The 27,320-nt window shown below is 38.7% G+C and overlaps 1 protein-coding gene across 1 annotated transcript in view; it reads left to right on the top strand.

The window, feature by feature from the left end:
* Positions 1–20,254: 20,254 nt before the first annotated feature.
* LOC150104548 (TNF receptor-associated factor 5-like) overlaps positions 20,255–27,320 on the top strand; it is a 132,973-nt gene continuing 125,907 nt past the window's right edge. Inside the window, exon 1 of the mRNA XM_090395762.1 lies at positions 20,255–20,508. Within this exon, the coding sequence (XP_090251888.1) occupies positions 20,380–20,508 (129 nt within the window). The 5' untranslated portion in view covers positions 20,255–20,379. The remainder of the gene's footprint in view (positions 20,509–27,320) is intronic.

Raw genomic sequence — 27,320 nt, 5'->3', positions numbered from 1 at the left:
GTTTTGTACACATAATATCAAATTAGTAAAATTAATAGACAGAAGAAGAAATGAAAAGCTATTTCTTAAGAAACTAAGATCCAAATTTTAGATCATTAGCAGCTAAAGAAGGTTCGACATCCTTTAGGAAATTATTTTGGACTGAACGAAGCTACCATGAGAACGATTAAGAAAAATGAAGAGGCCATTCGAAAACCTGTTCTTTATAGAACAAAATTCAATTAAATGATTGTGGGCAAAAATGACTTGAGAGGCAGTGTAAATCGGACGGCGAGAGATCTGAAATTCTTGCTTGAAGTTGCGCAGAAGAAAACGCAGAAAGGGAAGATTGTGTGTGTGTGTGTGTGTGTGTTGCCCAGGTATGATAGTGAAAAGCTGAGCAGAACAGCCAGAATGCGTGAGGAGAGGTTGGAATACGTGGATGCTTGGAGGGCATTTGAGGGCAGAAGGGAACTGCATGTTAGAGACTGCTTGAATTTGAATGAGGAAGGACAAGGGGCATCTGGAAAGATTGCTGTTTTCTGAATGAGTCAGTGTATAAATGCAGGTAAACTAAAATTCCCAGGGTGGATGGTAGCAGGGGGTGGCCTCTTGGGGGAAGGGGATCAAAATCAGGTAACATTGAGCCCAGGGAGGTTGAGTTTTTAGCTATGTGGCCAGTAGGTAGAGAAACGATTGTGGAAGAATGACATTGCAGGATAAAATCGGGAATAGAGTGACTGATGTAGAGGACATAGCGGAGTTGTTCAATGAGCACTTTATTGAAGTATTTTATCCTGGAAGAGTAAATTTTAATACTAGAGGGATAGGGCAGGTTTAGAGGTGCAAGAGGAGAGTGTGTTCCAAATACTGAGTACTCTGGATACCAGTAAAGCTGTTGGACTGGATAGTATTTCACTACAGGTTTTGAGAGAATGTCCTAAAGAACTGACAGCTCCGTTGACCTGGCTTTTCAATAAAAGTCTGGCTGCGGCAAAGATACCCAGGGAATGGAAGGTAAGATAGTGTCGCTGCATAAGGGCAGTAGCAGACTGGAAGTGTTTAATTATAGGCCTGTTTGTATGTCATCAGTAGTTAAATTTTGGAGAAATTAGTGAGGGACTATATACAGCATTGAGCAGATGAGGGTAATGTTATCTGCGAGAATCAACATGGATTTGTTAAGGGGGTGCTCTTGCTTTAGTAATATGATTGCCTTTTATAAAAAAGTGACAAGAGCAGTCGATGAGGGAAAGGCATATACTGCCATTTGTTTGGATTTTGCAAAGACATTTGACAGGGTTCCACATGATAAGCTGATATTTAAATTGCAGCACATGGGTTTAAATGTTGGGTTAGTCAAATAGATTCAGGATTGGCCGACTGATAGGTTTCAGAAAGTTGTGTATGGTGGGACAATATCAAGGAAGCAGAAAGTTACAAGTGGGGTTCAGTACTGGGACCTGTATTGTTCAACCTTTATATCAATGGATTGCAAGGGGACATTCAGTTGTTTGCAGATGATGTGAAGCTGGGAAGGGTTATCAATAATAGTGCAGATGTGGAAGCCCTGCAAGAGGATTTGAATAAACTAGACAGATGGGCAAATGAATGGGAGTATTAGTTCAATGCAGGAAAATGTATAGTCTTGAGCTTTGGGATCCATCAATGGAAGGATGCATACTCGATTGGAGGAGCTGTACTGGAGGAGGTAGGGGGAGACGAGATCTGGGGGTGATGATTGATAGAAAACTGAAATTCAGGGAGCATATTGCAAAGGTGGTGAGGGTAATTCAGAGGATTGCTGCAATACTGAGGATGCTGACCTGCAGAGATAAGAGTTAGCATTCTGTTGTATAAGACCCTGATCAGACCACACTTAGACTATTGTTCTCAGATTTGGTCCCCAGGATTTGAAGGGGATAAATTGACTGTGGAGAGGGTATAGAGGCAGATAACAAAGATGGTTTTGGGACTGTACATTATGAGGATCGACTGAGGGAATGTAGACTGCAGAGTTTGGTAGATAGAAGAAAGAGAGGTGATATGATCGAGACTTTTAAATTGTTGAGAGGCAGTTACAAGGTGGACATTGGAGAGTTCTTTCACTTGGTGGAAAGGAGCGATGACAAGAGGCCATCCCTTGAAGTTACAAAAGGAGACTGTGTGCAAGAGGGTGAGGAGTGGTTTCTTTTGTGTGGAGGGTGGTTGAACCATGGAATGCATTGCCGGAGAGAGTGGTTGGAGCAGGAACAGTCAATGGGTTCAAGGAGTGGTATGACAGACTTTGTGTTTCCTAAAAATGACCTCCCACGATGAGTCTTTTGACTCCATGGAAGCCTGGATAATAATAAAATTAGGTGCCAAGTTGTCATTGTGTACGAGAGATTTTAAAAGAGAAGATAAAATGTCCTAGTGATGTGGATAGAGGATGACGGAAATGTCATCAAACAGAAACCATTATGGTTGTACAAACAGATTAAGGAAAAGGAGCCAACAACATTAAACAACAATTGTGATTTTTCTGCAAGCACAGGTTGGCTTACAAAATTTCTCAAAATATATGTGCTTCATAATGTAAAAATAAGAGGAGAAGCTGCATTCAACTCATCTGCTGGGAGCTAGGAAATTTCTTTCAAAACTGTCCAGAATTATTGAAAATGGTGGCTACACTCTTGATCAAGTTTGGAATGCAGATGAGACCGGCCATTTTTTTGGGAATAAATGCCAAGTAGAACTTATAGCGAAATTACAAAAAAAAAAAAAAAGAAGTGTTGGTGGCTTTAAAGAAACTAAGGATCATGTGACTATTATTTTGCAGCAATGCTTCTGGAGATCATATATTAAAACCATTACTCATTAATTGTTCCCTAAGACCACGGGCAATGAAAGGTGTGAATTTTAACACGTGCAAGTTAGAAATTACCACTGCACTGGAAGTCGAACAAAAAAAAAAGGTTGGGTTACAAAAGAAATTTTTAATCAATGGTTTCATCGATGTTTTGTTCCAGAAGTTAAACACTGTTTGATGGAAAAAAAATCTGGACTTTATAAAGTTTTATTGATTATAGGCAATAGACCTGGCCATCCTGTTTTAGAACACCCGAATGTGGAATTTTGTTTTCTGTCACCTAATATAACCACTGGACCATGGCATGATTGCTACCTTCAAAATTTAATGATGTGAAGAACATTCCAATACATCTTGGATAAACTAGATGAGGATAATTTACTGACAGTTATTGATGTGTGGAAGAAATTTTCTATTTTTAATTATGTCAAACTTACTAAGTTGGCATTATCAGAATTGAAACCATCAACTTTAAATGCATACTGGAAAGCTACTTGGCCAGAATGCATGAAAAAGAAAACCCTGTGCCTTTTGCATACAACTGAATATCCTAATATCATCAGATTAGCACATGCAGTTGGCAGAGAAGGATTTGATGATTTTTTGTCTGCAAATATTGAAGAATTGATGGTTGACAAGTCTGCTAGTGATGACGAAATAATAGCTATCCTTGAGAATCTCAATGAAAGGAACAAAATGATGACTATGAAGAGATTCCACTCACTGCAGTGGAATCATTAATTAAAGATAGGCTTCAAACAACTGGTAAATTGCGAAGTCTTTTTCTTGCACATAATGCAAATACTGAACAAGCTGAACAGTTTAAATGTGAACTGAAGTCATGTATGGTGCGATCTGAAGAATTATACAAAGATCTAGTCAAAACAGGATCTCAACGATTAATTACAGAGTCAGTGGTTAAAAAAAATAAATAAACCTTCAGAATTGTTAGAAATTAGTGCTAATTTAGTTCCTTTTACTTGATATAAACATTTCACCATTGCAGTATGAACATGATGGCCAAAGTGCTTCAAGTGATGGAAGTGATTTAATTCTAGTCTCACAGAAAAGAATACGGCTACTGTCAAAAAGTGACTGCAAATAAAATTTAACTAATAACAGTAGCCGCATTCTTTTGTGTGAGACTAGAATTAAATCACTTCCATCACTTGAAGCACTTTGGCCATAATGTTCATACTGCAATGGGTGTGGGTATATTTGGGGCTTTCCAAATTTCTGTTTTTATTAGTGACACACCATTTTCTTTAAGAAAGATATATATGTATATACTTTATCACAAAAAGCTCATCCAAACATGCCTTAAACTGATTCAATGTCTATATTTCACAGCACTCAGGAATACATTCCACTCCATGTAAAGTACATTCTCCTCACTCCTCTGTTCACACCATCCTTATACAGTTTTCAGCAATGGATTTCATTCGATCCCCTCTCTCCCATTCTATGAAAAATTTCTTCCATATCAATTTGATAACTCCTGACTAACTTATGTCTTAATTGTATCCTCTCCCCGCCTTCCTCTTCCTATTCACAAGGTTGTGTAATTTACATTCTTTCAACCTGTCTTCATACTCCACATTCCAAAGACCACTGGCCAAATTTGTAAATCTTTGATCCTTTCTAACATATCCATGTCAACATGGAGACCTGGTGACCAAATCAGTAATCCATATGATACCATATACAATAGAATCATAACCTCTATTTCTGCACATCAGGTTGTCCACATCATTTCCATTATCTGATGTGATAATTTGTGTAATTTGCAACCTGAATTTCATCATCACTACTCCAAGATATCTCCTCTATCTCCTTTAAAGTTTCCCCACCAAGTGTATACTTTGCATTCCATTGTTGCTTTTTTTTTTTTCAAAATCTTACACTTTGCAACATTAAACTGATAATTCCACTTACCAGCCCATTCATACAATAAATTCAAATCCTCCTCTAAAGCCATAACACCTGCTTGACCCTGCATTGCTCTCCCTAATTTTGCATCATCTGCAAACAGCTGCATATCATCAGTTATACAGATTCCTATATCATTAATATACATGTTGAATAAAAATGGATCCAATACATACCCCTATAGCACACCACTAGTGACTTTACTATTTCGGGATACTGCACCTCCCATATATGGGAGGTGCAGTATCCCGAAATGATCAGTAACTTTCTGATCAAACAGCCATTCACACGGATCTGTTATCAGATCCAATCTGTTTGCCATACGACAAGCTGTTAAAGAAACAGACTATCAAAAGCTTTTGTAAAATCAAAGTATGTCACTGTACATGCATCTCCCTTTAACAAATCCATGCTGACAACCACAGAATACTGCTGTTATCAATCCACTTCTGTATCCTAGTTCTCGCCACTCTCCAGTACCTCAGCGACAACTCCAGGTATACAAATTGGCCTATAATTTGTGGCCAAGTCTTATCACCACCTGTGTGTGCAGTGGAACAATTTTACCTTCTTGCCACTCTCGGGGAACCTGTGTTCTTGTAAGACTTATTAAACAGGCCTGCCAGTTCCTTGGAACATTCCGTAAGACGTGATATGTCATCATATCCTATCATGTTATTGACATCAAGCTTAAGGGAATGTTTTCATCCTCATACTTCCTGCTCACTCACAATTCTCTCCTATTTCCTCTGCACTTGAGTGTTTCTCATGATTTCACCTGGATGAAGATGAAAAATCTTTATGCATTGTTCACTGGATACCTCAACAATGTCTTCAGTACCAATTACCATTCTATTATTTTCATTCATTAACATCATCTTACAATGATAATTTTTCCTTCTACTTGCCACAAATCTGAAAAACTTTATAGTTTTTCTTGGACTGATTTGTTAATTTCTTTCATACTGTTTTCATACGGCCTGCCCTTTATACTCCTCATGCACCTGATTGCTGTCATTATTCATCTTGTGCTGCTGCCTCCACAGTATCCTAGTCTTCCAAATTTCATGCTTAATCCCTTTATACATCCATTTGATGCCTACTTTATTCAGTCTTTTGACCTTCAGAATATATTTGCACATCAATGTTGTTATATTTCTTTTAATCAGTTCCTGCACCACATTTATCTCCCTCCTGCTTACAACCTCATTCCATGCTATAGATGTAAGCTATCTCCTAAGCTTTTCATAATCACCAGCCTTGTAATTCCACATATATCCTTTCCTCACAGAAGTCTTCATATGGCTAGTCACAATTCAGTGATCATTTCATGGTCACTCTCACCAACTTGAGGGAAGTGCAAAGCTCCACTTGCAATCGTATCCTCTGATGAAGCGATCAGATCTAAAACTCTAGATCCTTGTGTGCCCTCCTTTTCATACCGCCTGAAATAGTTGTCTTTCAAGAAATTCATTTCCTTTATTTCGTAATGCTGTCCCTTCATTCTAATCTATACTTCCACAATTAAAATTGCCCATAATAATCACTCTTCCTTTGTTCACTAAACAAAGTTGCTTATACATTTCTTCTTTACCACCTCTACATTCACTGTCCTATAGCATCATCCAACTAAATATCTCTTCCTGTCAACCTCCACCTCACACCATACTGACTCAAAACCAATGCTACTATTTACATCTTGCATCTCCACATTGTGTGGACATAATTTGCTCTCTATTATCAACAACATCCATCCCTCTCTTCTCATCCTTTCTATCCTCATGGAAAACATCCTACCTTTCGATTTTTATTATCATCAGGATATATTTATGCAACCATGTTTCACTTATTCCAACAGTTTTTTGGTGTGTAAATATTGTGTTGATAGGAAGGAGAAAAGGGAGTTGGGGGGGGGGGGGGGTTGCTGTTGATAATAGCAGTGAAATTATGCTTACCCAAGATTGTGACACATAATGGGGGGAGTAATGGCAGTGGTTTGTAGTTTTGATATGACATGAAACTGGACAGGATGAGATATTTAGTTTGATATTGCTATGTTACTGGGGGATGTGGAATTGTGATAGCAAAGAATTGTATAGACAGATTAATTTAGCAACAAGAAAAAGAAAATGAGCACTTTTATGATTACATAGAATGGAATGAAGAGATCTGAAAACAAGAAAAATTAGTTTTTGAGGGACAGCATGCATTAAGCAGTATGTAGCAGAAGGTGCACATGCATTGAGGCTTAGATTTGTTCACATTATTAGAGGATGTTACTAGAGAGAGAGAGATGAATAGGATATCAAATCTCTCTAGCTGTCAAAAATGACCATATGCTAATCTAGGTAGCAGACAGCTATATGGGAGACATCTGTGATGAAGGATGTTATGCATAACAAGGATATTGATTATGAGGCATCTTTGACCTATATCATATTATTATTATTACTACGGGCTACTCCAGGGAGTCCTTAGACTCATCGAGGGAGGCCTTAAACATCATGTTCACACAACTGTTCAACATTCACAGTATCTATCATACCTTGCCTTGAACTCGCTCACTGTCATGGCACCCACAACAGACTCTGGCAGCTTATTCCACTCATTTACCACTCTAAAAGTAAAGAACCCAGCTCTAACACCCCTGCTAACCACGCTCTTTCCCAGCTTCCATGGGTGTCCCCTAGTTCTCCCACCACCAGTCCTGATCTCAAAATTATCCTCTGAATTAATCCTGTAGAATCCTTTTAGCAATTTAAATGTCTCAATCATATCTCCCCTTTTCCACCTATCAACTAATTTCTGCAACCCACAAATCTTCAACCTGTTCTCATATGGTTCATTCCATAGACCTGCTATCATCTTAGTCACTTGCCTCTGGATCCTCTCCTCCTCCTCCTCATCAAGAAGGAACTGAGGTGACCAAATCTGGGCACAGTAGTCGAGATGAGGTCTTATCAGGGCTCAGTAGAGAGGGACAATAACTTGCTTGTCTCTGCTCATCAAGGTATTTTTCAACAACCAAATGAGTTGATGAGCTGATTTAGCTACTTTCGCAATGTGCCCCCTAAACTTCATCTCCCTATCTACCAACACTCCCAAGTCCCTGGCCTCATCAATCTCTTGGAGTACAGTTCCACCAATGTGGTATACTGCTGCTAATCTTTTCACTCCGAAATGCATAACCTTACATTTTGTCACATTAAATTGACATCCATTCTCCTTAGTCCAGAACTCCAATCGATCTAAGTCATCTTGCAAGACTTTGACATCTTCTGCATTCACTATCGCCCTACCCAACTTTGCACCATCAGCGAACAAATGAACTGTCCCACTTAGACCCTTCCCTATATCGTTAATGAACAGATTAAACAGCAGTGGTCCAAGAACAGAACCCTGTGGCACACCACTAGTCACAGGCCGTCTTTTGGACTCTACTCCTGAATAAACTACTCTTTGATATCTCTCCATCAACCACCCAGCTATCCATCTCACCAACCCTATATCCATTCCCATATGTTGTAGTTTACGGATTAGAATTCCATGTGGTATCCTGTCAAACACCTTTGCCAGTTCCAGCAGTATCACTGTAAACCCATTTCCCTTATCCAGTTCAGCCGTCACCTTGTTATAAAACTTGAGCAAGTTACTGAGGCATGATCTACCCTTCACAAAGCCATGCTGTCCTCTGTACAGTATCTCATTTTCATTAATCCATTCCTGTATTTTTCCCTTGACTACTTTCTCCAAGACCTTGAAAACGACTCCTGATATGCTGATCGGTCGGTAATTTGCAACCATAGTCTTGGATCCTCCTTTATGCAGTGAAACTATTTTCCCCTCTTTCCACGCCTTCGGGACTAAGCCTGACCCGAGACTCAGATTAAACAACATGGTCAAGGGCACTGATAATTCCTTAGCCACTTCATGCAAGACCCGTGCCGGTATACCATCCAATCCCACAGATGTATTCACATTAAGGTTTTGTAATAGACTATTCACCTCCACTTCATTCATCACAATTCCCTTATAAACTAATGGTTCCCTCATTTTTTCAACGTTACCACTTGGATGATATACTTTTGCAAAGTGCGTGCTCAGTAACTCCACTATATTGACTGGTTCAGTGAACTCTTTACCATCGTCATTCCTTAAAATCATTTTGCCATATACAGTTTTTTTCTTGCTTGCAGCATATTGAAAGAACTGTTTGGGATTCTCTTTTGCTTGCATAGCTAGTTTCCATTCATAACCCGCTTTTGCTTTTTTTTTTACCACACTCGTTACCTTTCTGGCCTGCACTTTATACCGTTCGTGTGCCTGCCGGTCACCCCTTTCTTTAAATTCCCTCCATAGTTGTTTCTTTTTTTGCAGCTCAAGCTTAATGGTGTTATTCATCCATTTAACCCCTACTTGTTTAACTATTCGGACCTTAGGTATACAATTAGCCATAACCTCCTGTAAATGCTCTTTGACCACTTCCCCTGCTCTATCGACGTTCAGCCCTTGCAGTTGTACATGCCATGGCACTGATCCAAGCAATCTCCTAAGCTTGTCATACTTGCCAGCACGGTAATTCCACATATACCCTGTCTTAATCACAAATTGCACACCTTTAGCCACCTCCCAGGTCAAGACCTTATGATCACTCTCACCAATAGGTGGCAACATGGTCATATTCATTACAGTCAAATTTTGAGATGCAATTACCAAGTCAAGCACTCTCACACCCCTAGTATTTTCAATTATATGCTGTTTCAGATAGTTATCCCTTAATAATTGAATAAAATCCATTTCCTTCCTCATATGTGTCCTCTCCTCCTTCCAATCAATGTTACCATAGTTGAAATCCCCCATAATAATTACCCTTCTTCGGCTCATTTCATCAATTTGTTTATGCATACCATCTCCACCATCTATTCCATCACTTGGTCTATAGCAGCACCCAACTGTATATTTTATTCTGCCAGTGTCAATCTCACACCAAATCATGGAATGACATAGCTCTCAGCTCTAACATCCCATGATATAGTTGAGGTGTGTGTGTGTGTATATATATATATATATATATATATATATATATATACACACACACACACACACACACACATACATGTGTCTCAGCTGCATCGTGAGCTAGGAGTTCAGGTGGAAAGATCACTGCTTCTTGAGCACTGGTCAAGAACTATTTAACAGAAGCAGTATCTAAATGTATTCTAGAGGTTAAATAAGGTAGATATAAAATTGGTCAAATCGATATTAAGCATGTGGTCTGGAGTCATTATGGAGCAACATAAGCAGGACTGTCACCAGATTATATTGCACCTTGAGGCAAACAATTAAATTTCACCCCTGGTGGATTATAAGACCAAAATATAAAAAAATCTCCATTGCTATGTTGTTTTATTACAAGAAAAACATTAATGCAAAACAAGTACATAATATTAATGAAATGTTTGCTCTACGTGGATATCGCACAATAAAACTGTTTAGAAGCTCTTCTAAATTTAAATTATAAGCTATGTCCGCCTCTGTCAATATAGTAATAGACCAACCAATCTTTCTCTTGTCATTGCTGTTCGCAAATAATTTTTAATCAATTCAAGCTTGGAAAAACTTCTTTCCACACTTGTTACACAAACAGGAATTGTTAACAATATCCTTAGGGCGGTGGTTACGTTGGAATAAATTTGTACAAGGTAGAGCCTCTACTACTAATGGCTCATGCAAAAAAGTTAATTAGGTTTGAGCGCAGTTAGTAGTTGGAAGGGATCAATCATTCGATGCAGTTGGCACACTCTTCCCTCAGTGAGTCTTTGGACTCCCTGGAGGTGTCATATAATAATGATTATATATATAAATTTAACCAAAATCTTGTGGTCCTCACCAAATTTTATCATATATATATATATATATGATAAAATTTGGTGAGGACCACTTTTGTATTATTTTTGAGAGAAATTTAATCCTTCAAATAATCAGATGTAGAATATCTTGTTGCCCTAATACAGCACCTACCACAATATGGCTGAACAAGCACCCTTAATTAAGCGGCGGCGTGAAGCAGGCTGCCTCTATGCTACACCCTGTTAACAGTACTGAACATAAGTTGAATGGTAACAATAATCATTGCATGAAGAGTGTAAAAATCAAGCTAGGAAGGCGATTCATTTGATCAGGATAGTCAAAGACTGTCCTCATCAAATGAATGTGTGTACACTGGCCTTACATTATCACAGAAAGCTACATTGTGTTCTCAGAAAAATATGATTGCAGGATATGCATGTGTACATTTGGTAATTTTGCTGCATAATGAAATATACCAGAGCATTGAACTCAACATAGTCTAACAACCAGACTAATAGTGCCTACTGTGAGGAAAAGATATTTGTGGAAGTGCAAAGTTGGTAATTATGGAGAACTCTGAGACAGAGTGAAGGACTGTCATGCAGTGAGGTAGGTGGAAAAGAGAGATGCTGCTTGAGCACTGGTCAAGAACTGTTCAATGGCACTATTGTGTGAATGTATATCATAAGTCAGAAACTGGAATGAGAAGTGCAAAAGGACTGAATGCTGGAATTAAGTACCTAATTTAGAAGACATTATGGTTTGGTTTGAATTACTCAGAACAACTAAAGCTGAGATCAGTGTAAAATTGTGTTTTATGTCTATTTTACAGGAAGAAAAACGGTTCCATCTATATGCAACTGGCTGTCTCAATTTCAAATTCAATTCCAGATAAAAAGCTCTGATAAAAATAGCATTTCGGATGCTGCATAAGGTGAGAGGCAGTGATCGGAAGATGTTAGGAAGAAGATTGTTAGAAAAGAAAGCAGAAATGCAGAATGAACTATAATTCACTAATCAGGTCAAGAAAAATCCCACAATTCTTTCAGTATTTGGACAGTATAATAAATTATGGTCAGATGATATTAGTTGATGAAAATGGAAGGCTGGTAACTACTGTGGAGGGTACAGTTGACATATTTAATGAAAAAGAATTCATGTATTTTTATTCTCATAGTGTGATAATGCTGAGCTAATGCAGAGGAAATGGAGGTGACACTACTAGTAAGTACAAAGGAAGTATGTGAGAAATTTAGTAAAGTTTTTTATTTATGTTATGTGCTACTTATGAATTAGCAATCACTGCAGATGCTCAGTTATAGGTCGTATGCGATGTGTAGTGTGTATTCGCAAAATGTCGACTCAACTCGGCATGAGTTGAGTCGACATTTGAGTCAATCCTGAGTGCGCCACTGCTCCCGTCCATCAAAACAAGCAAACTACATCCCAGAAGCAGCAGACTGCCAAAAAAACAAATCCTGAGAAATTACTTCAGAATAGTCCATGAACCTGTTATTTCAATTATAATTTTTTGACATGTCAGATATTTATTTATGCCCATTTGCACGGCAGCCTTCTGGGACATTTCCGTTAGCCCACCGAGCCAGTAAACAGGGGAATCTTATTCCCAGGTAAGAGAGCCATCTCTCCTGGATAACCCATATCACAAACAAACAAAAAAGGGTATCAAATGAGAGGCATTAGAAATGAAATATTCAGAATCAATCTCATGGACAAATACGTATTATGCAATAAATACAGGGTGGCCATAAAATAACTCCGTCTTTGGAGGCATCTGTAGCTACAACCAATAAATGGAATGAGACCAAATTTTATATTGAGACTTTTGAAGGCCTGTGTAGATCAGTGGATGTGGCATTTGCATACCACGGCGCTTGGCCCCACGAAAGAAGACTTGATTTCGAGTCTAGTCGGCGACTAGAGGAAATTTTTCTAAGCCTTTTTTCAACCGGTTCCCGAGTTAGTTGATCACGGGCAAGCAGCTGTTTTCATCCCATAAACTTAAGAAAATCGATCGTAGAACCCACATTATTTCAGACATTGAATACGAGTGTTAGGGTTAGGGACCACGAGGTGGCGGCACCTGTAGAGCCGTTTCTCTTCACTGCGTGCTGCTTAATTAGTGATATCCTTGGGACAGTTATCTCCGATTGGGTACCAGTGGAGATTGAACTGCCCACTCAGTCTCCAAAAAGTTAGACAGGGCTAAAAATGGCCTCGCCCACTCCTTGTATATACGGGAATAAAAAGGCGTTAGCTGATTTTTTTTTTTTTTTTTTACTTTTGAAGGCATGGGGAGATGATTTCCGCGAAAAAAATATTTAGTACCAAAAGTCACCGATAGGGGAAATTTTGGCCCTGGTGGAGCTGAAAACAAGCGGATAATTATTAAAGGCAGATTAAAATGAAATAACATTTCGACGGTGTAAGCAACAGCCACGTCACTCATTTCAGCTGAATATGTGGCATGTTACAATGATAATAATAATAATAATAATTAAACTAAAACAACAACTTGCGAGAGAGACAGAAATAATGTAGTTATTGACCTCACTGGAAATAATGTTTTATTCATCAGAATCAGGGTCCCCTGGACCACATACACGGTTTTCAATGTGCTGACCTTTCTTGCACTGCTTTCCGTCCTTTGCCCGGTCTAAGTCCTAGTCGTCCAGTTTCTTCAAACTTCTTAATCATAGCTCTCAGTGCTACAGTTGACATAGGACCTGTACGCAGGTTATGAAGCCATCTAAATTCCCAAAGGGCTGTTACAGCATTGCATTGTTTAAGGTAAAACAACTTAACAAATAAAGCATGCTGAGGCAAAAGGTAGGATGCATATTGAGCACAATTCGTCAGTCATTTGAATAACTGCCTGAACGTTCCCAATCCCTTTTTAAGTGGAATTGGTGGCGCTGCTGTCACGTACGCGCAGTAAAATTTGCATAATCCTCTCAACCTGCATTTACTGCAAATATTTGACTGCTTTCGGCTCCGCCAGCGCCAAAATTTCCCTTATCGGCAACTTTTGGTGCTAAATCTTTTTTTCGCGGAAATCATCTCCCCATGCCTTCAAAACTCTCAATATAAAATTTGGTCTCATTTCGTTTATTGGTTTTAGAAAAGATATGAAAAGATGGCGTCTCGTGTGTTAGTGTTTCGTGTCGTGTATTTTTGATTGTGAATTGTGAATTTGACTGATATGTTTTTAGAGATTTATGCTTATATTCATTAATAATATCAGTTAACTACTTGCTGCCATAAACAGACACTTTATTTTCTATACTGGTTTATCCAGGTAAGTCTATTGAATTTACAAGGGCGATACGCTAGGCCTACTGCCGCTAGTATCGCCATTGTTGTATTTTATATCGCCACATCTTATTGCTGGTAGACACCTTAGTGTGTCTACGGGATTTGCTAGTAGACTCTCAGTCTACAGGATTACCTGGGAAACTGTTAATTTCTCTCAAGCCAAACTATGGAGTCTCCCTATGACAAGCTTGATTTCAAACAGCTATTGGCTATCTTTAAACATGTAGGAGGACTACTACAACGGAAATGGCCGGGTAAGGTGGCAATCCACCAGTTTGAGGAGGTAGAAACAGAGGACTGCCAATCCCGTGACCCTCTCCCCTGCACTTCTCAAGATAACAGAGAGATTATGTCACCGATTAATGATCAGATCCTAGTGGACTGAGATAACTCATTAGATTATCAGGTTGTCAGCAGGAAAAAACGTAAGAAGGATTCGCCAGCAACAGAGCCTGAAATAGTCCTTCCACCCCTGGAAAAAACAACTCCAATGGAGTTAACAGCACAACCTGACGTAAGAATAGAGACCGACTCCAGGGCACAACCTGAAGATAGGATCCCACCTATAATCTTGAGAACTAAAGAAAAATGGTCATCAATAACAACCAAGATGAAGAACATAAACATCAAATTTACATCAGAAAAGAGCACAGATGAAGGAATCCGGATTCAACCTGAAGGTATTTCGGACTACCGCCAACTCACCAGATTGCTGGATGATCTCAATGCTCCTTATCACACATTTCAGCTTAAAAGCGAAAAGAACTTAAAAGTAGTAATTAGAGGGCTGGCTGAGACCATACCAGTCGAAGAAATAGCTACTGACCTCAAATCACAAGGCCTAGAGCCGATTAAAATTTCACGGATGTACCGATCGGACAAGCGCCCTGTGCCTCTGGTCCTGGTTGAGATCAGTAAAGAGCATAAAGAAATTTACGATCTTAAAGTAGTTTGCAGTTTGGTCATCAAGATTGAGCCTCTCAGAAAAAAGGCTTCAGCTGGTCAATGCCATTGCTGCCAAAAGTATGGACATGCGCAAAAGCTATGCAAAGCAGAATTCAAGTGTGTCAAATGCGGCAACAACCACCCTTCACACACTTGCGTCAAGCCACGAACCACACCTGCTAAGTGTGCAAACTGTGGCGGCCCACACCCAGCAAATTACAAGGGATGCTCACTTTATCCACTCAACCTGCAGAAAACTAGAGAGGTTCTACCCCTTCCCAATCAGAAGAGAATTACACCAGAAAGCAAAACGCGGGTTGTTACTCCTGAAAAGTCATATGCTTCTACCGTCTATACCAATAATAAACCGGCATCTTGCAACCAAGCCACTGCAGCAATCCTAGCTGCCACACTAGGAGAGATGTTGACAACCTTTAGCAAAACAAATCCCAGTCAGGCTGACACCAATAAATTCCTCAAAAGCACACAAGTCATCTTCTCTATGATTAATGGATAACACGGTCAATTTAAATAATTCACTACAGATTGCTTATTGGAATGCTAACGGGCTAAAACACAACCTCCAAGAACTAAAAGAATTTACTGAAAGATACAAGATAGACATCCTTCTGGTCAATGAGATGCACCTTAGACCTTGTGACAACCACAAAATAAAGTACTACACACTACTAAGATCACATAGACTTAATGCCAGAGGGGCAGAACTGCTATATTTGTTAAAAATAGCATTAGATACAATGAGATCAAAAAATCAGCAACCATAAACCTGGAAGAAACAGGAATTGAAATACAAACAAAAACACAGGCAGTTTAAAACTATATTCAGTCTACAACCCTCCAGGCAAATCACTTCTAGCCTCAGACCTCTCCCAACTCCTTGACACAAACGAAGCAACAATAGTGGCAGGAGATCTAAACGCAAAACACCCTGAGTGGAATAGTAGAAACACCAATAACAACGGGAAGAGCCTACACAAATTTGCTATGTCAAGAAACATCACCATAGCAGGTCCTGTTGAACCAACTCACTATGGACCAATGGGCAGGCCTGATGTGCTAGATATCGCCATTTTCAGGAACACCCCATATCAATTCAAGTTGCAAGTTATTAATGATCTTAGCTCCGACCACAATCCAGTTCTGCTTAGCCTTGGCAGAGAAGCAGTAACCATCCCCGAACAATCCTACATAAATCTCAAGAAGCTCAACTTAATTCTCAGTAACACCACAGGCCCTGTTCCAACTATCTCCTCACCCAAAGAAGTAGACATAGCGATCAATAATCTAGAAAGAACAATCCAATATAGCCTAACAACAGCCTCCACCGTCACCGTTCCAACCCAAACTAACTTGCTCCCTGAAGAGATTCTAAAACTTATCCGAAGCAAAAACAAAATTAGGCGACAGTACCATTCAACACTATCACCCCAGGATAAAAAAAAGCTTAACAGAGCAATAAACCTAGTCCGATATGCAATCAAAGACCATAAAAATCAGCAATGGGAGAGAAAACTAAGCTCCTTAAGCATTGAAGATAACTCGCTATGGAAGATGACTAAAGCCCTTCGCAGCGATCACCTCAACATTAAACCAACACATGGAGAAAAAGGTATAGTCTACCGAGACGATGAAAAAGCTGAAGCTTTTGCAGACTCATTGGAGCTGCAATTTCAACCGAACTACATTCATGCGGACTTGCGCTTCATTGAAAAAATCCACAAGCAAGTACGCTATGCACTTCGTCGTCCCGCCACCCGTGACAACTCAAACTACACTACACCAAATGAAATACACCAAATTATCAAGAACCTCAATAACAGAAAAGCACCAGGTCCTGATCAGATTTCAAACAAAATTATTAAAGTACTTCCTCATAAAACAATAATGCATCTTGTGGCAATCATTAATGCTATGCTAAGACTCAATTATTTTCCCACTCGATGGAAGCAGGCAGATGTAATCCTTATACACAAACCAGGGAAAGCACCCCAGTTCCCCCAGAATTACAGACCGATCAGCCTCTTGTCGAGCCTGGGGAAAATAGCAGAAAAAGTAATTCTTAAACGCCTCCAAACTGAAACAGAGAATCTAGGTGTAATCCCAAAAGAACAATTTGGATTTAAAACTGGACATAGTACAACCCAACAAATCCACAAACCCATTGTATACAACACTATTGGATACAACTGGAGACAGCATACAGGTGCAATCTTCCTAGATGTGGCAAAGGCCTTCGATAAAGTGTGGCACAAAGGCCTCATCCACAAACTAATTACTGCAAAATACTCACTAAACCTCATTCAAATCATAGACTCTTACCTAAAAGACCGAAAATTTCAAGTGAAACTTCGTGGACTCAGATCAACTACAAGAAGAATCACAGCAGGTGTCCCACAAGGCTCCATGTTATTACCACTACTCTTTAACATTTTTATCTCTGATGTCCCAAGTACGACATCAACCATCATGGCATTTTATGCGGACGACATGGCAATACTCACCAGATCGCTCAAACCATACCTGGCCACCCAAAGATTACAGACTGCAGCTAAAAATCTTGAAAAATGGTTTCGATTATGGAGAATAGATGTTAATGCAGATAAAAGTACGGCCATACTATTTACAAGGAAGAAAGCAGACCATCATGGAACAATCACGATGTTCAACACTGTTATCCCATGGCAAACAGAAGTAAAATATCTGGGAATCATACTAGATAACCATCTCAGTTTCAACTCCCACATCTCTCATGCTTGCAATAAATCAAATTCAAGAATAGCTCAGCTCTACCCTCTACTCAACTGCAGAAGCAAAGTCAGTCCAGAAAACAAATTAAGAATATACAAAACAGTCATCAGACCTATACTATCTTATGGTTCCCTGGCATGGAGTCACACCTCTCCTAGCAACATCAAACGATTGCAATTAATCCAAACCAAATGCCTCCGAATGATCTTTGATGCCCCATGGTTTGTAAGAAACACCATTCTCCATCAAGATGGAAACCTGCAAGACATACCTACATTTCTCCTCCAGATAGCAACCAAGTACTTTACTCAAGCATCACTCCATCCCAACCTACTCATTCGTGAGTCATCCAACTATGATGAAAATGACAAATGGAAACATAAACGCCCAAAGGCGGCCCTGATCACAGATTGAAACCTTTCAACACAGCTCTAATAAGGGCGAGCCAAGTGCTCAAAAATTTCTCCATTAAACAGAGAATTTCAGAGCGATGTAGGGAATAAAGTCCACGGGACTGACATCCATCAAGCCACAGAAGATAAAAGATTAAAGATAAAATGTTTTAGCTACAGATGCCTCCAAAGAGGGAACGTTATTTCATGGCCATCCTGTATATAATAATTTATGAATTATGAATGTCCTGTGGAGCTCAGTGAAAGTGGCATGTGCCGTTCACCGTGGTAAATCGCCAAAGAAAAAGTGTCATAAGTTCATTTCTAGAATCCAAAAAGTACAATTAATAAAAACTCAAACGTGTGCTAATGATCAGCATAAATCTAGACATAATAGGTTTAACAGTGGCATGTATTTCTTTCCTTCTCCAATATTCTATATCTACTCGTATATGTATGTGTGTCTGCGGGGTATGGGGATAGAGAACCCACATTCGGTATGTCTAATATTTAAAAGTTTTAAATCAAGGTAACAAAATTGTTAAATAAAATATGTTCTCTCCTACTCTCCTGACAAATATTCTTTCATAACAAAAAACAAAAATATATGTATATGTATTGACAATTAACATTTATGTCTTTAGGGATGAAGCAAGATGCTTTTCATATTTCCCGCTATCTGTTGCGGTTACAGTGAGAGTAAAATTTATGAGCAGTTTGCTCGCCATGATTGCATATGGAGATTATGCTTCGCTACAGGAAGTAAAAATGACTGTTTTTTTTTTTATATTTGAAAATGTCCGTTGCCTCGTATGCTGCCTCTTGCTGAACTAAATCGTTGGGGTGTATAGACGTCTTTAGGAAGAACTTAGATGCTAAAGATTATAGGAAAGAGAAAATATAGGGAATGTTTGTATCTCTATGAAGTTGATTGTTTCTAACATACCATGGGGCGTTCAGAATCATTCTCAAGCACTTGTTCTGTACTCGTTGTATTTTGATAATGTTAGTATTAGAGGTGTGGCTTGAAGCTGGAGAGGCATAGGTGATGACAAGACGAATCGTAATCTGGTATAGCTGCAATTTGATTCTGTTACTTAGCTTGCTATTTCTATTAATTAGCAGATAGATCTGAGCGATGGCTTTTTCGCGCACGCAGACTTGATGTGTTGGTTGGAAGTTAGCTTTTTGTCGAGAATTGCACCCAGGTATTTTGTTTCTGTCTGCCAGGGAATTTTAGTATTAAATAGTAATACATCTCCTGCGGGGAATATGAAAAGTATCTTGCTTCACCCCTAAAGACATAAATATCAATTGTCAATACATTTGTTTTTTTGTTATGAAAGAATATTTGTCAGGAGAGTAGGATAGAACATATTTTATTTAACAATTTTGTTACTTGATTTAAAACTTTTAAATATTAGACATACGGAATGTGGGTTCTCATTTGTACTCTATCCCCATACCCCGTAGACACACACATACATATACGAGTAGATATAGAATATCGGAGAAGGTAAGAAATACATGCCACTGTTAAACCTATTATGTCTAGATTTATGCTGATCATTAGAACATCTTTGAGTTTTTATTAATTGTACTTTTACGATTCGTATAAAGACAAGCAAATAATTTTCTTGAACAATCCCTGGAACCCCGCCCCCCAGCTGGAAGTATCGTCTGTCGACTTACAATTGACGTTTTTTTCCTGGTTACCTAATTTTGAATCATTACATAGTAACTGTTGCATATACTCTATCCTCCTATCACCTTAACATTCGTTTACAAAAGTTCCCTACATGATTACTATCTCTATCAACCAAATTTAATGGTTTCCATTCATACCGCTCCCCCACCCCCAACCGCGCTTGCTGTGTTTGTTTTCGACACTTTACTAATAAAATGTGGTTCCTCCTTCCAAAAAAAGGAAAAATAAATAAATTCCATCCTTGAAGAAGTTCCGCACCTAATGCAACTGGCAATATGATAATTGAGTCATTGGAGGTGTCACTTAATAATTATTATTATTCACGTATCGCTGACAATAAACGGAAGTATTTGACGCACCTGAAGAAGATAGCACTTCGCAGGAACCGGATAACAAAACTGATAACAGAATTTTCCGTTATCAGTTGTTGTAAACATTATTACAACAACTGGTAACGGAACAAGCACTATTATAATATGTTGATGTAAAACGTAGAACAGGTACCCCATAAATTGTCTTGTCTGTCTTAGAATACGAGATCACCTGCATACTAAGAATAAGGATTTTATTTATACTGGCATCCGTATAAACAATAAATAGATCTGTAGTCCTGGAAGATTATGGCTGCTGGTGATCCAAGTGAAGAAATAGATGATATTGTGCCAAGTAATGATTTTTATTCAATTTCAATGACAAAGTGTAAAAGTATTTTTATTCACCCGACTTTTTACAACTGCTGGAGGCCAGAGGTAAAAAGTTTGATTCTAAATTTTATAACTTTAGTTTTATTTAAGCCTGCCTTTGTTGTAAAACGTCATCGAACAGGTACCTCATAAATTGTCTTGTCTATCTTAGAATACGAGATCACTGCTTAATAAGAATTAGACTTGCGCACCATTGTACACAAAATATTACAGCTGTTTTCTACGGATTCTTTTGGACACGTTGTGTCCGTTTATTTGCTTGACGCATTTTCTCAATTAGAATTAAGTCATAAAAATTGTGATTGAAATTGGGTGAGAAGTACTAAATTATTTTTTTAGTGAAATGTTCGGTCATTTTTAAAGATCCTTCGCTTATTAAATTAGATAAAATGTTGATATAATGTTCCTGGCATTTTGATTATTATTATTACGTGACATACCAAGCTTGGACTCATCGCAGGAGACCATCCCAATCAGCACAAACTGCCTTCTTCACTGCTTAAAAAATCGTTGAGCTCTTTTTTAAACCATTCATTAGCACCCGGAATGCCAAGTTCCACGATATGATAATTTATCTTATGATGTTACTTTTTATTTTCAAATTTCATCCTTTACCTAACAGAGTGCAATATCGTTCTTTCCTCCCTGCGACACCAAAAATGATAACAGTAATTTTGCTTTCAAAAGTTCCTCATAAATTTATTTCTGTTTTACAGTTCAGTAATTATTATTATTCCTGAGGTGTTTTTTTAAATGTTTTCAGATAAAAAAAATATGTTTTAAAAAAAAAAAAAAAAAAAAAAAAAAGCTTGCTATATTTTTCTTATCCCCAGACTTCCTTCCTTAAGACTTCTTTAACCCCCAAAATCCCACATAGCCCATGTGGCCAAATCTTGTTGCACCAACAGATGCTTGTTGGTGCATCTGTGTTCTTAACCATTGAAGTGATCTGGTGAGCCATTTTGGTTACTTTTGAAATATATCCTCTAAACTTAAATTTTCTGTTCAGTCACTTCTCAGGTCATAGCATTATCACTTTCCTTCAGCCCAATTCTGATAATGTATTACATAGCTTGTAGTCTTTTCATTTCAAAGTGTATAACCTAGCAAATTATATAGCAATGGCCAAAGTACAGAGTTATAAAGCATACTGCTAGTCACTGGTCTTCTCCAGGTTTTACCCCCCCCCCCCCCCTGCATCATTTACTATTCTTTGATATTTGTCTGACCTCCATCCTCTAATCATTAGTTTCTTATCCATTCACATTTGCTCCAATTTATGTAATTAACCTAAGTGATATTCTATGAAATGATTCTGTAGAGTTTATCAGTGGTATATTGAAGTTGTTTCTTCATCCAAATCACATGCCAGTTTTTTATGATAAGTAGGTAAATTCCTGCACTCTTGCCCAGTTTCCAAGGATGGCCCTAGTTCTCCCACCACCAGACCTTTTCTGAAAAATTTCCTCTGAATTAATCTCATGAAAACCCTTTAGTAATTTGTATATTTCAATCATATCACCCCTTTTATGCCTGTCAACCAATTTCCATAACCCATAAATGTTCAACCTGTTCTCATAAGGTTCATTCCATAGTCCTGCTACAGTCTTGGTCACTCACTTCTGGATTCTCTCCACAGGGACGTACATACACATAGGCACATGAGACTTTAGCTGCAGGAACCAAAACATTACAGCCAACTTAAATGCTCCAAACAATAAGGGACAGGGGGCCCTTGAGCACTCTACTGCTGGGGTCCTCCCTGCCTCAGGAAAAGTGTAAGTATGGCCCTGCCTTTCCACCTCTTCCTCATCACCAAGAAACCTAGCCAATGAGATTTGCACCCAGTAGTGAAGATTGGGGTCTTATCAAAGTTTGATGAAGAGGAATAATAACTTGCTTGTCTCTGCTCATCAAAGTAATCCAGTGAGCTGTTTTAGCCACTTTTGCTACATGCCCTCTGAACTTCAGCTCCCTATCCTCCAGCACTTCCAAATCTCTGGCTTCATCAATTTCCTGGAGTACATTTCTATCAATATGGTATACAGTTGGTAATCTGTCACCTATTACATTATGCCACATTAACTGAAATCCATTCTTCTTTGCCCAGACTGCTTAGTCTATCTAAATCATCTGTATTAACTATTGCCCTACCCAATTTTGCATCATCAGCAAACAACTGAGCAGCTCCCTACCTATATCATTAATGTACAAAATAAACAGCAGCAGCCCAAGAACAGAGCCCTCTGACATACCAGTAATTACACACACCTGGACTCTGCTCCTGATAAAATACTCTCTGATATCTCTCAATCAACCACCCTCTTATCCACCTCACCAATTCTATATCCATTTCCATGTCTCTGTAGTTTATTGATTAGAATTCCATGTGGTATCCCACCAAAGGCCGGCCTGGTTAGTCGAGTGGTTAAAGCATCTGCTCTCCAGCCAAGAGGCTGCAGGTTCAAATTCTGCCTAGTACACTGTGATTGATATTTTTTAATTTATTTTTTATTTCGTTGATAAGTTGATTCATATCAACTCAACTACAGGCCAGTCTGTATAACTGCAGTTGTGGTCAAGGTGGTGGAGAGATTGGTAAGAAATAGAATACAGGATTGGGTTGATGGACACAGCATTCTTTATGATGGTCAGCATGGATTTGTAAAGGGTAGGTCCTATTTTAGTAATTTACTTGCATTTTATAAGGTGACAAGTGTGTTAGATAACGGAGAATCATATACAGTGATATTCTTAGAATTTGCAAAAGCGTTTGATAGATTACCACATAAATAATTAGTGTACAAGCTGCAGAGGATGGGAATAGATAGTATATTGGTTAGATGGATCACAGATTGGCTCTCTGAACGATACCAGCAGGTTGTGTATGATGGAGCAATGTCTCAAAAAAAGAGACCAGTGGTATTCCACAGGGTTCTGTTCTTAGGCCCCTGCTGTTTAACTTGTTTGTAAACGATATATCATGTGGACTGAGTGAGAATCTTCAGTTATTGGCTGATGATGCAAAATTAAGAAGAATTATAAGTTTCACTCCTGATATTAATTCTCTTCAGGAGGCTTTGAATAGACTTTTTACTTGGAGTGGGGCTGTAGTTTTAATATCAATGAGTGCAAGGTGTTGCATTTTGGAGGGCAGAAATATAAGGCTGTGTACTATATCGATTGTGCCATACTGCAAGAAGTGGATGAGATTAGAGATTTGGGAGTGATAGTTGACAGTAGACTGAAGTTTAGAGAACATATTGCTAGTGTCGTAAAGGCTGCACATCATAGTGCTGCTATGATAAGTACTCTAATGCAAGGATAAGGAAGTGGTTGTGCCACTTTATAAGGCACTGGTCAAACCACACTTGGAATATTTTGCTCAGATCTGGTCACCTGGTTTTCAATGTGATGAGGAGAGATTGGAGAGGGTATAGAGATGAGTCACTAAGACGATATCGGGACTTTGGAATGCTGATTATGGAGAGGGGTTGAAGAAATGTGGATTGCAGAGTTTGGTGGATAGGAGGAAGAGAGGTGATATAATAGAGACATTTAAGTCAGTGAGAAGATTTTATCAGATTAATCCAGAGGGGATTATAAAATGAGTAGCTGGTGATAGGGGAAGAACCAGAGATCATTCCTAGAAGTTATGTAAAAGTGTGGTGAGGAAGGGTGTGAGGAGCAGATTTTTTACATGGAGAACAGCGAATCGAACGCATTACCAGAATGTGTTGTTAATTCAAGGAGTGTTAAGGATTTTAAGATTCTATATGATAAATATGTTGTCAGTTGAATGAACCTCCCAGGATGAGTCTGCCGACTCAATGGAGGGTTTAATAATAATAATATATACACTGTCCCAAGATGAACTGAGTCGCCATGAGAGAAGTAGACCCAGTTCTCCTGATGGGAGATGTTTTCATTCTGCAGTGGGAGAAAATACAGGCTGCTGCTGATGATAATCATCATCATCCTGTCAAAGGCTATTGCAAGATCTAGCAGTATCACCATAAACTCATTACCTTTACCCAGCTCAGCTGTCATTATATTATAAAATGTGAGAAAGTTACTGATGCATGACCTACCTTTCACAAAACCATTTTGCCTCGCACAGTATTCCATTTCTGTCTATCCATGACTGTATTTTGCTCTTGAGGTACTTCTCCAGTATCTTGAAAACAACTCCTGATATGCTGATCAGTTGGTAATTTGCTATATCAGTCTTGGGGCCTCCTTATGCAATAAAACTATTTCAGTACTCTTTCTCTACCCCCCCCCCCCCCCCGGGACTAACCAAGAGCTGACTGAGACTTGATTAAACAATGTGGTCAAAGCCATAACAATTCCCTATCACCTTTACATAAAACTTGATACCATCTAATCCCATAGCTGTATTCACATTAAGGTTCTGTAATATGCTATGCACCTCCATTTTGTTAATTCATTTCCTAAAGAAGTCTTTGCTAATCTCTTTACTGCAATATTTCCACCACATGATATACTCTTGCAAAGTGTTTGCTTAGTAATTCTACTATTTCAACTGATTCAGTTACCTCCCTACCATTGGCATTCATTAAAATCATTCTGTCATACACATTCTTCCTTTTACTTGCAGCATATCAAAAGAACTGTTTGGCATTATTTTTTGCTAGGACTGCTAATTTCCTTACTCTGCTTTTGCCTTTCTTCCCACACTGGTTACTCTTCTGGCCTGTGTTTGTACTGCTCATGTGCCTGCTAATCACTTTTCTCCTTGAATTCCCTCCAGAAGTTTTGCTTTTTTTTGCAGTTACACCTTAATGATGATATTCATGCATTTAACTCCCACTTGATTTAATCTTCTGAATCTAGGTGTAGAGTCTGCCATTACTTCCCTCAAACACTCCTTTACCACTTCCTATGCACTATTAACATCCAGCCCTGCAGTTTCACATGCCATGGTACTGATCCAGGCAATCTTCTAAGCTTGTCATACTTATTAGCCCTATACTTTCGCATATATCCCTTCTTAACTGCAAATTGTTATTATTATCCCAAGATCCCATGGAGTCGAAGACTCATCTAGGAGGTCCTTTTGTCATACACACAGCTCCTCATACTATGCCTTAAACATACTCAAATTCTCTGCAGACATCACACTCTCAGGCAAGGTATTCCAATCATTCACAACTCTGCATGCAAAAAACCTGCTTCTCACACACCCTCCTTATATAGCTTCCAGGGATGTCCTCTGGTTCTCCCTTGATCTCCAATTGTTTGATGTAAAACCTCTCCAACATTGATCATATAACAACCCCTTACTAACTTGTAGATTTCTATCATATCACCCCTCTACCTCCTATCCACTAGACTCTGTAAATTGCATCTTCTCAACCTTTCCTCACATTCGATATTCCAGAGATCAGAAACTACCTTAGTAAGCCATCTGTCTGGACCCTTTCCAACATCTCTTCATCCTTTTGAAAACCAGGTGACCAAATCTGTGCACAGAAGTCCATGTGTGGCTTAATCAAAGCCTATATAATGGAACAAGAATCTCCTTACTTCTACAAGTGTCCTTTGTATCATTCCAGAATTCTTTGTGTTGCCCTCACAATTTTGGCAATGTGTCCCCTTAATTTCATATCCTTATCCACTATCATTCCAAGATCTCTTATTTCCTTCACCTCCAATAATATATCCCCACCAAGCATAAATTATACATCTCATCTTTGTTTCCCAAATTTTAAAACCTTACATTTTGCAACAATGAACTCACATCCCCATTTCCATGCCCATTCACATCTACCTTATTTAACCTTCTGACTCTTGAATACATTTAGATATTGCTTCTACTAGATAGTTCTTGAATATCCCCCAAGCTGCATTCATGTTCTTTTTCAATTAACTCCTTGTTTCATGCTGCACCTGCAAGCTGTCTCCTGAGCTTTTCATAATCACTAGCCTTGTAGTTCCACACATATATATACCCTTTTCTAACAAAGGTCCTTGCACTGCTGGTAACCACCGAGGTAATCACTTTATGGTCACTCTCACCAGCTGGAGGGTGATTTGACACCTCATTTATAATTATATCCTCCGATGAGATGATCAAATCCAAGATCCTCAATCCTCTTGTGCCCTCTGTTATATACTGTCTGAGGTATCAAAAACTCAAGAAACTTCTTTTCTTTACTTCCAGTTGCTATCTCATCATCCTAGTCTATATTGCCATAGTTAAACTCACCCATAATAATAACCGTTTTTATATTTGCTTGGCTAATTTGATTATGCATTTCATAGTCATTACCATCCACATTATCAAGTCTATAACAACATCCAATTAAGTTTTCATTCTATTCATCTCTATCTCACATCATACTGTCTCAAAACCACTGGTACTATTTTCCTCTTGCATCTATACTTTGTATGGACATAACTTTTTCTCTATCATTAATAGCACTCACCCCCCCTCCCCTTTTATCCTTTCTATGCTCGCAAAACACATCATACATCTCTATTCCTGTCAAGATGTCTTCCTCATCCAACCATGTCTCACTTATTCCAACAATTTTTGGGTGAACAGACTCAATTAATGCAACTGGTTTTTGCCTTGTTTCTTACACTTCTAGCATTTGTATACAAACACAGCAGCTTATTCCTGGATCTATGTCTAGTTCCACTGACACCACTTATTTCATGTGACTTCTCCATGCTTAGCTCAAGCCATTTCTTTTTCTCCTTATTCATCTTCAAACCTTCTTCAAATCCAACTATTTTCCCTTGATCCCATGTCATCCCTTTCCCTTTTTGTCTACATATGCATTCACATCCTCTTGGAGCATCTACCTTTCTCATAGTATGTTCCTCTG

Source organism: Typopeltis vanoorti, chromosome 7, assembly GCF_054136105.1.
Source record: "Typopeltis vanoorti isolate ZY-2024b chromosome 7, IOZ_Tvanoo_1.0, whole genome shotgun sequence".
Classification (NCBI taxonomy): domain Eukaryota; kingdom Metazoa; phylum Arthropoda; class Arachnida; order Uropygi; family Thelyphonidae; genus Typopeltis; species Typopeltis vanoorti.
This window is presented reverse-complemented; position numbering and strand designations above follow the sequence as displayed.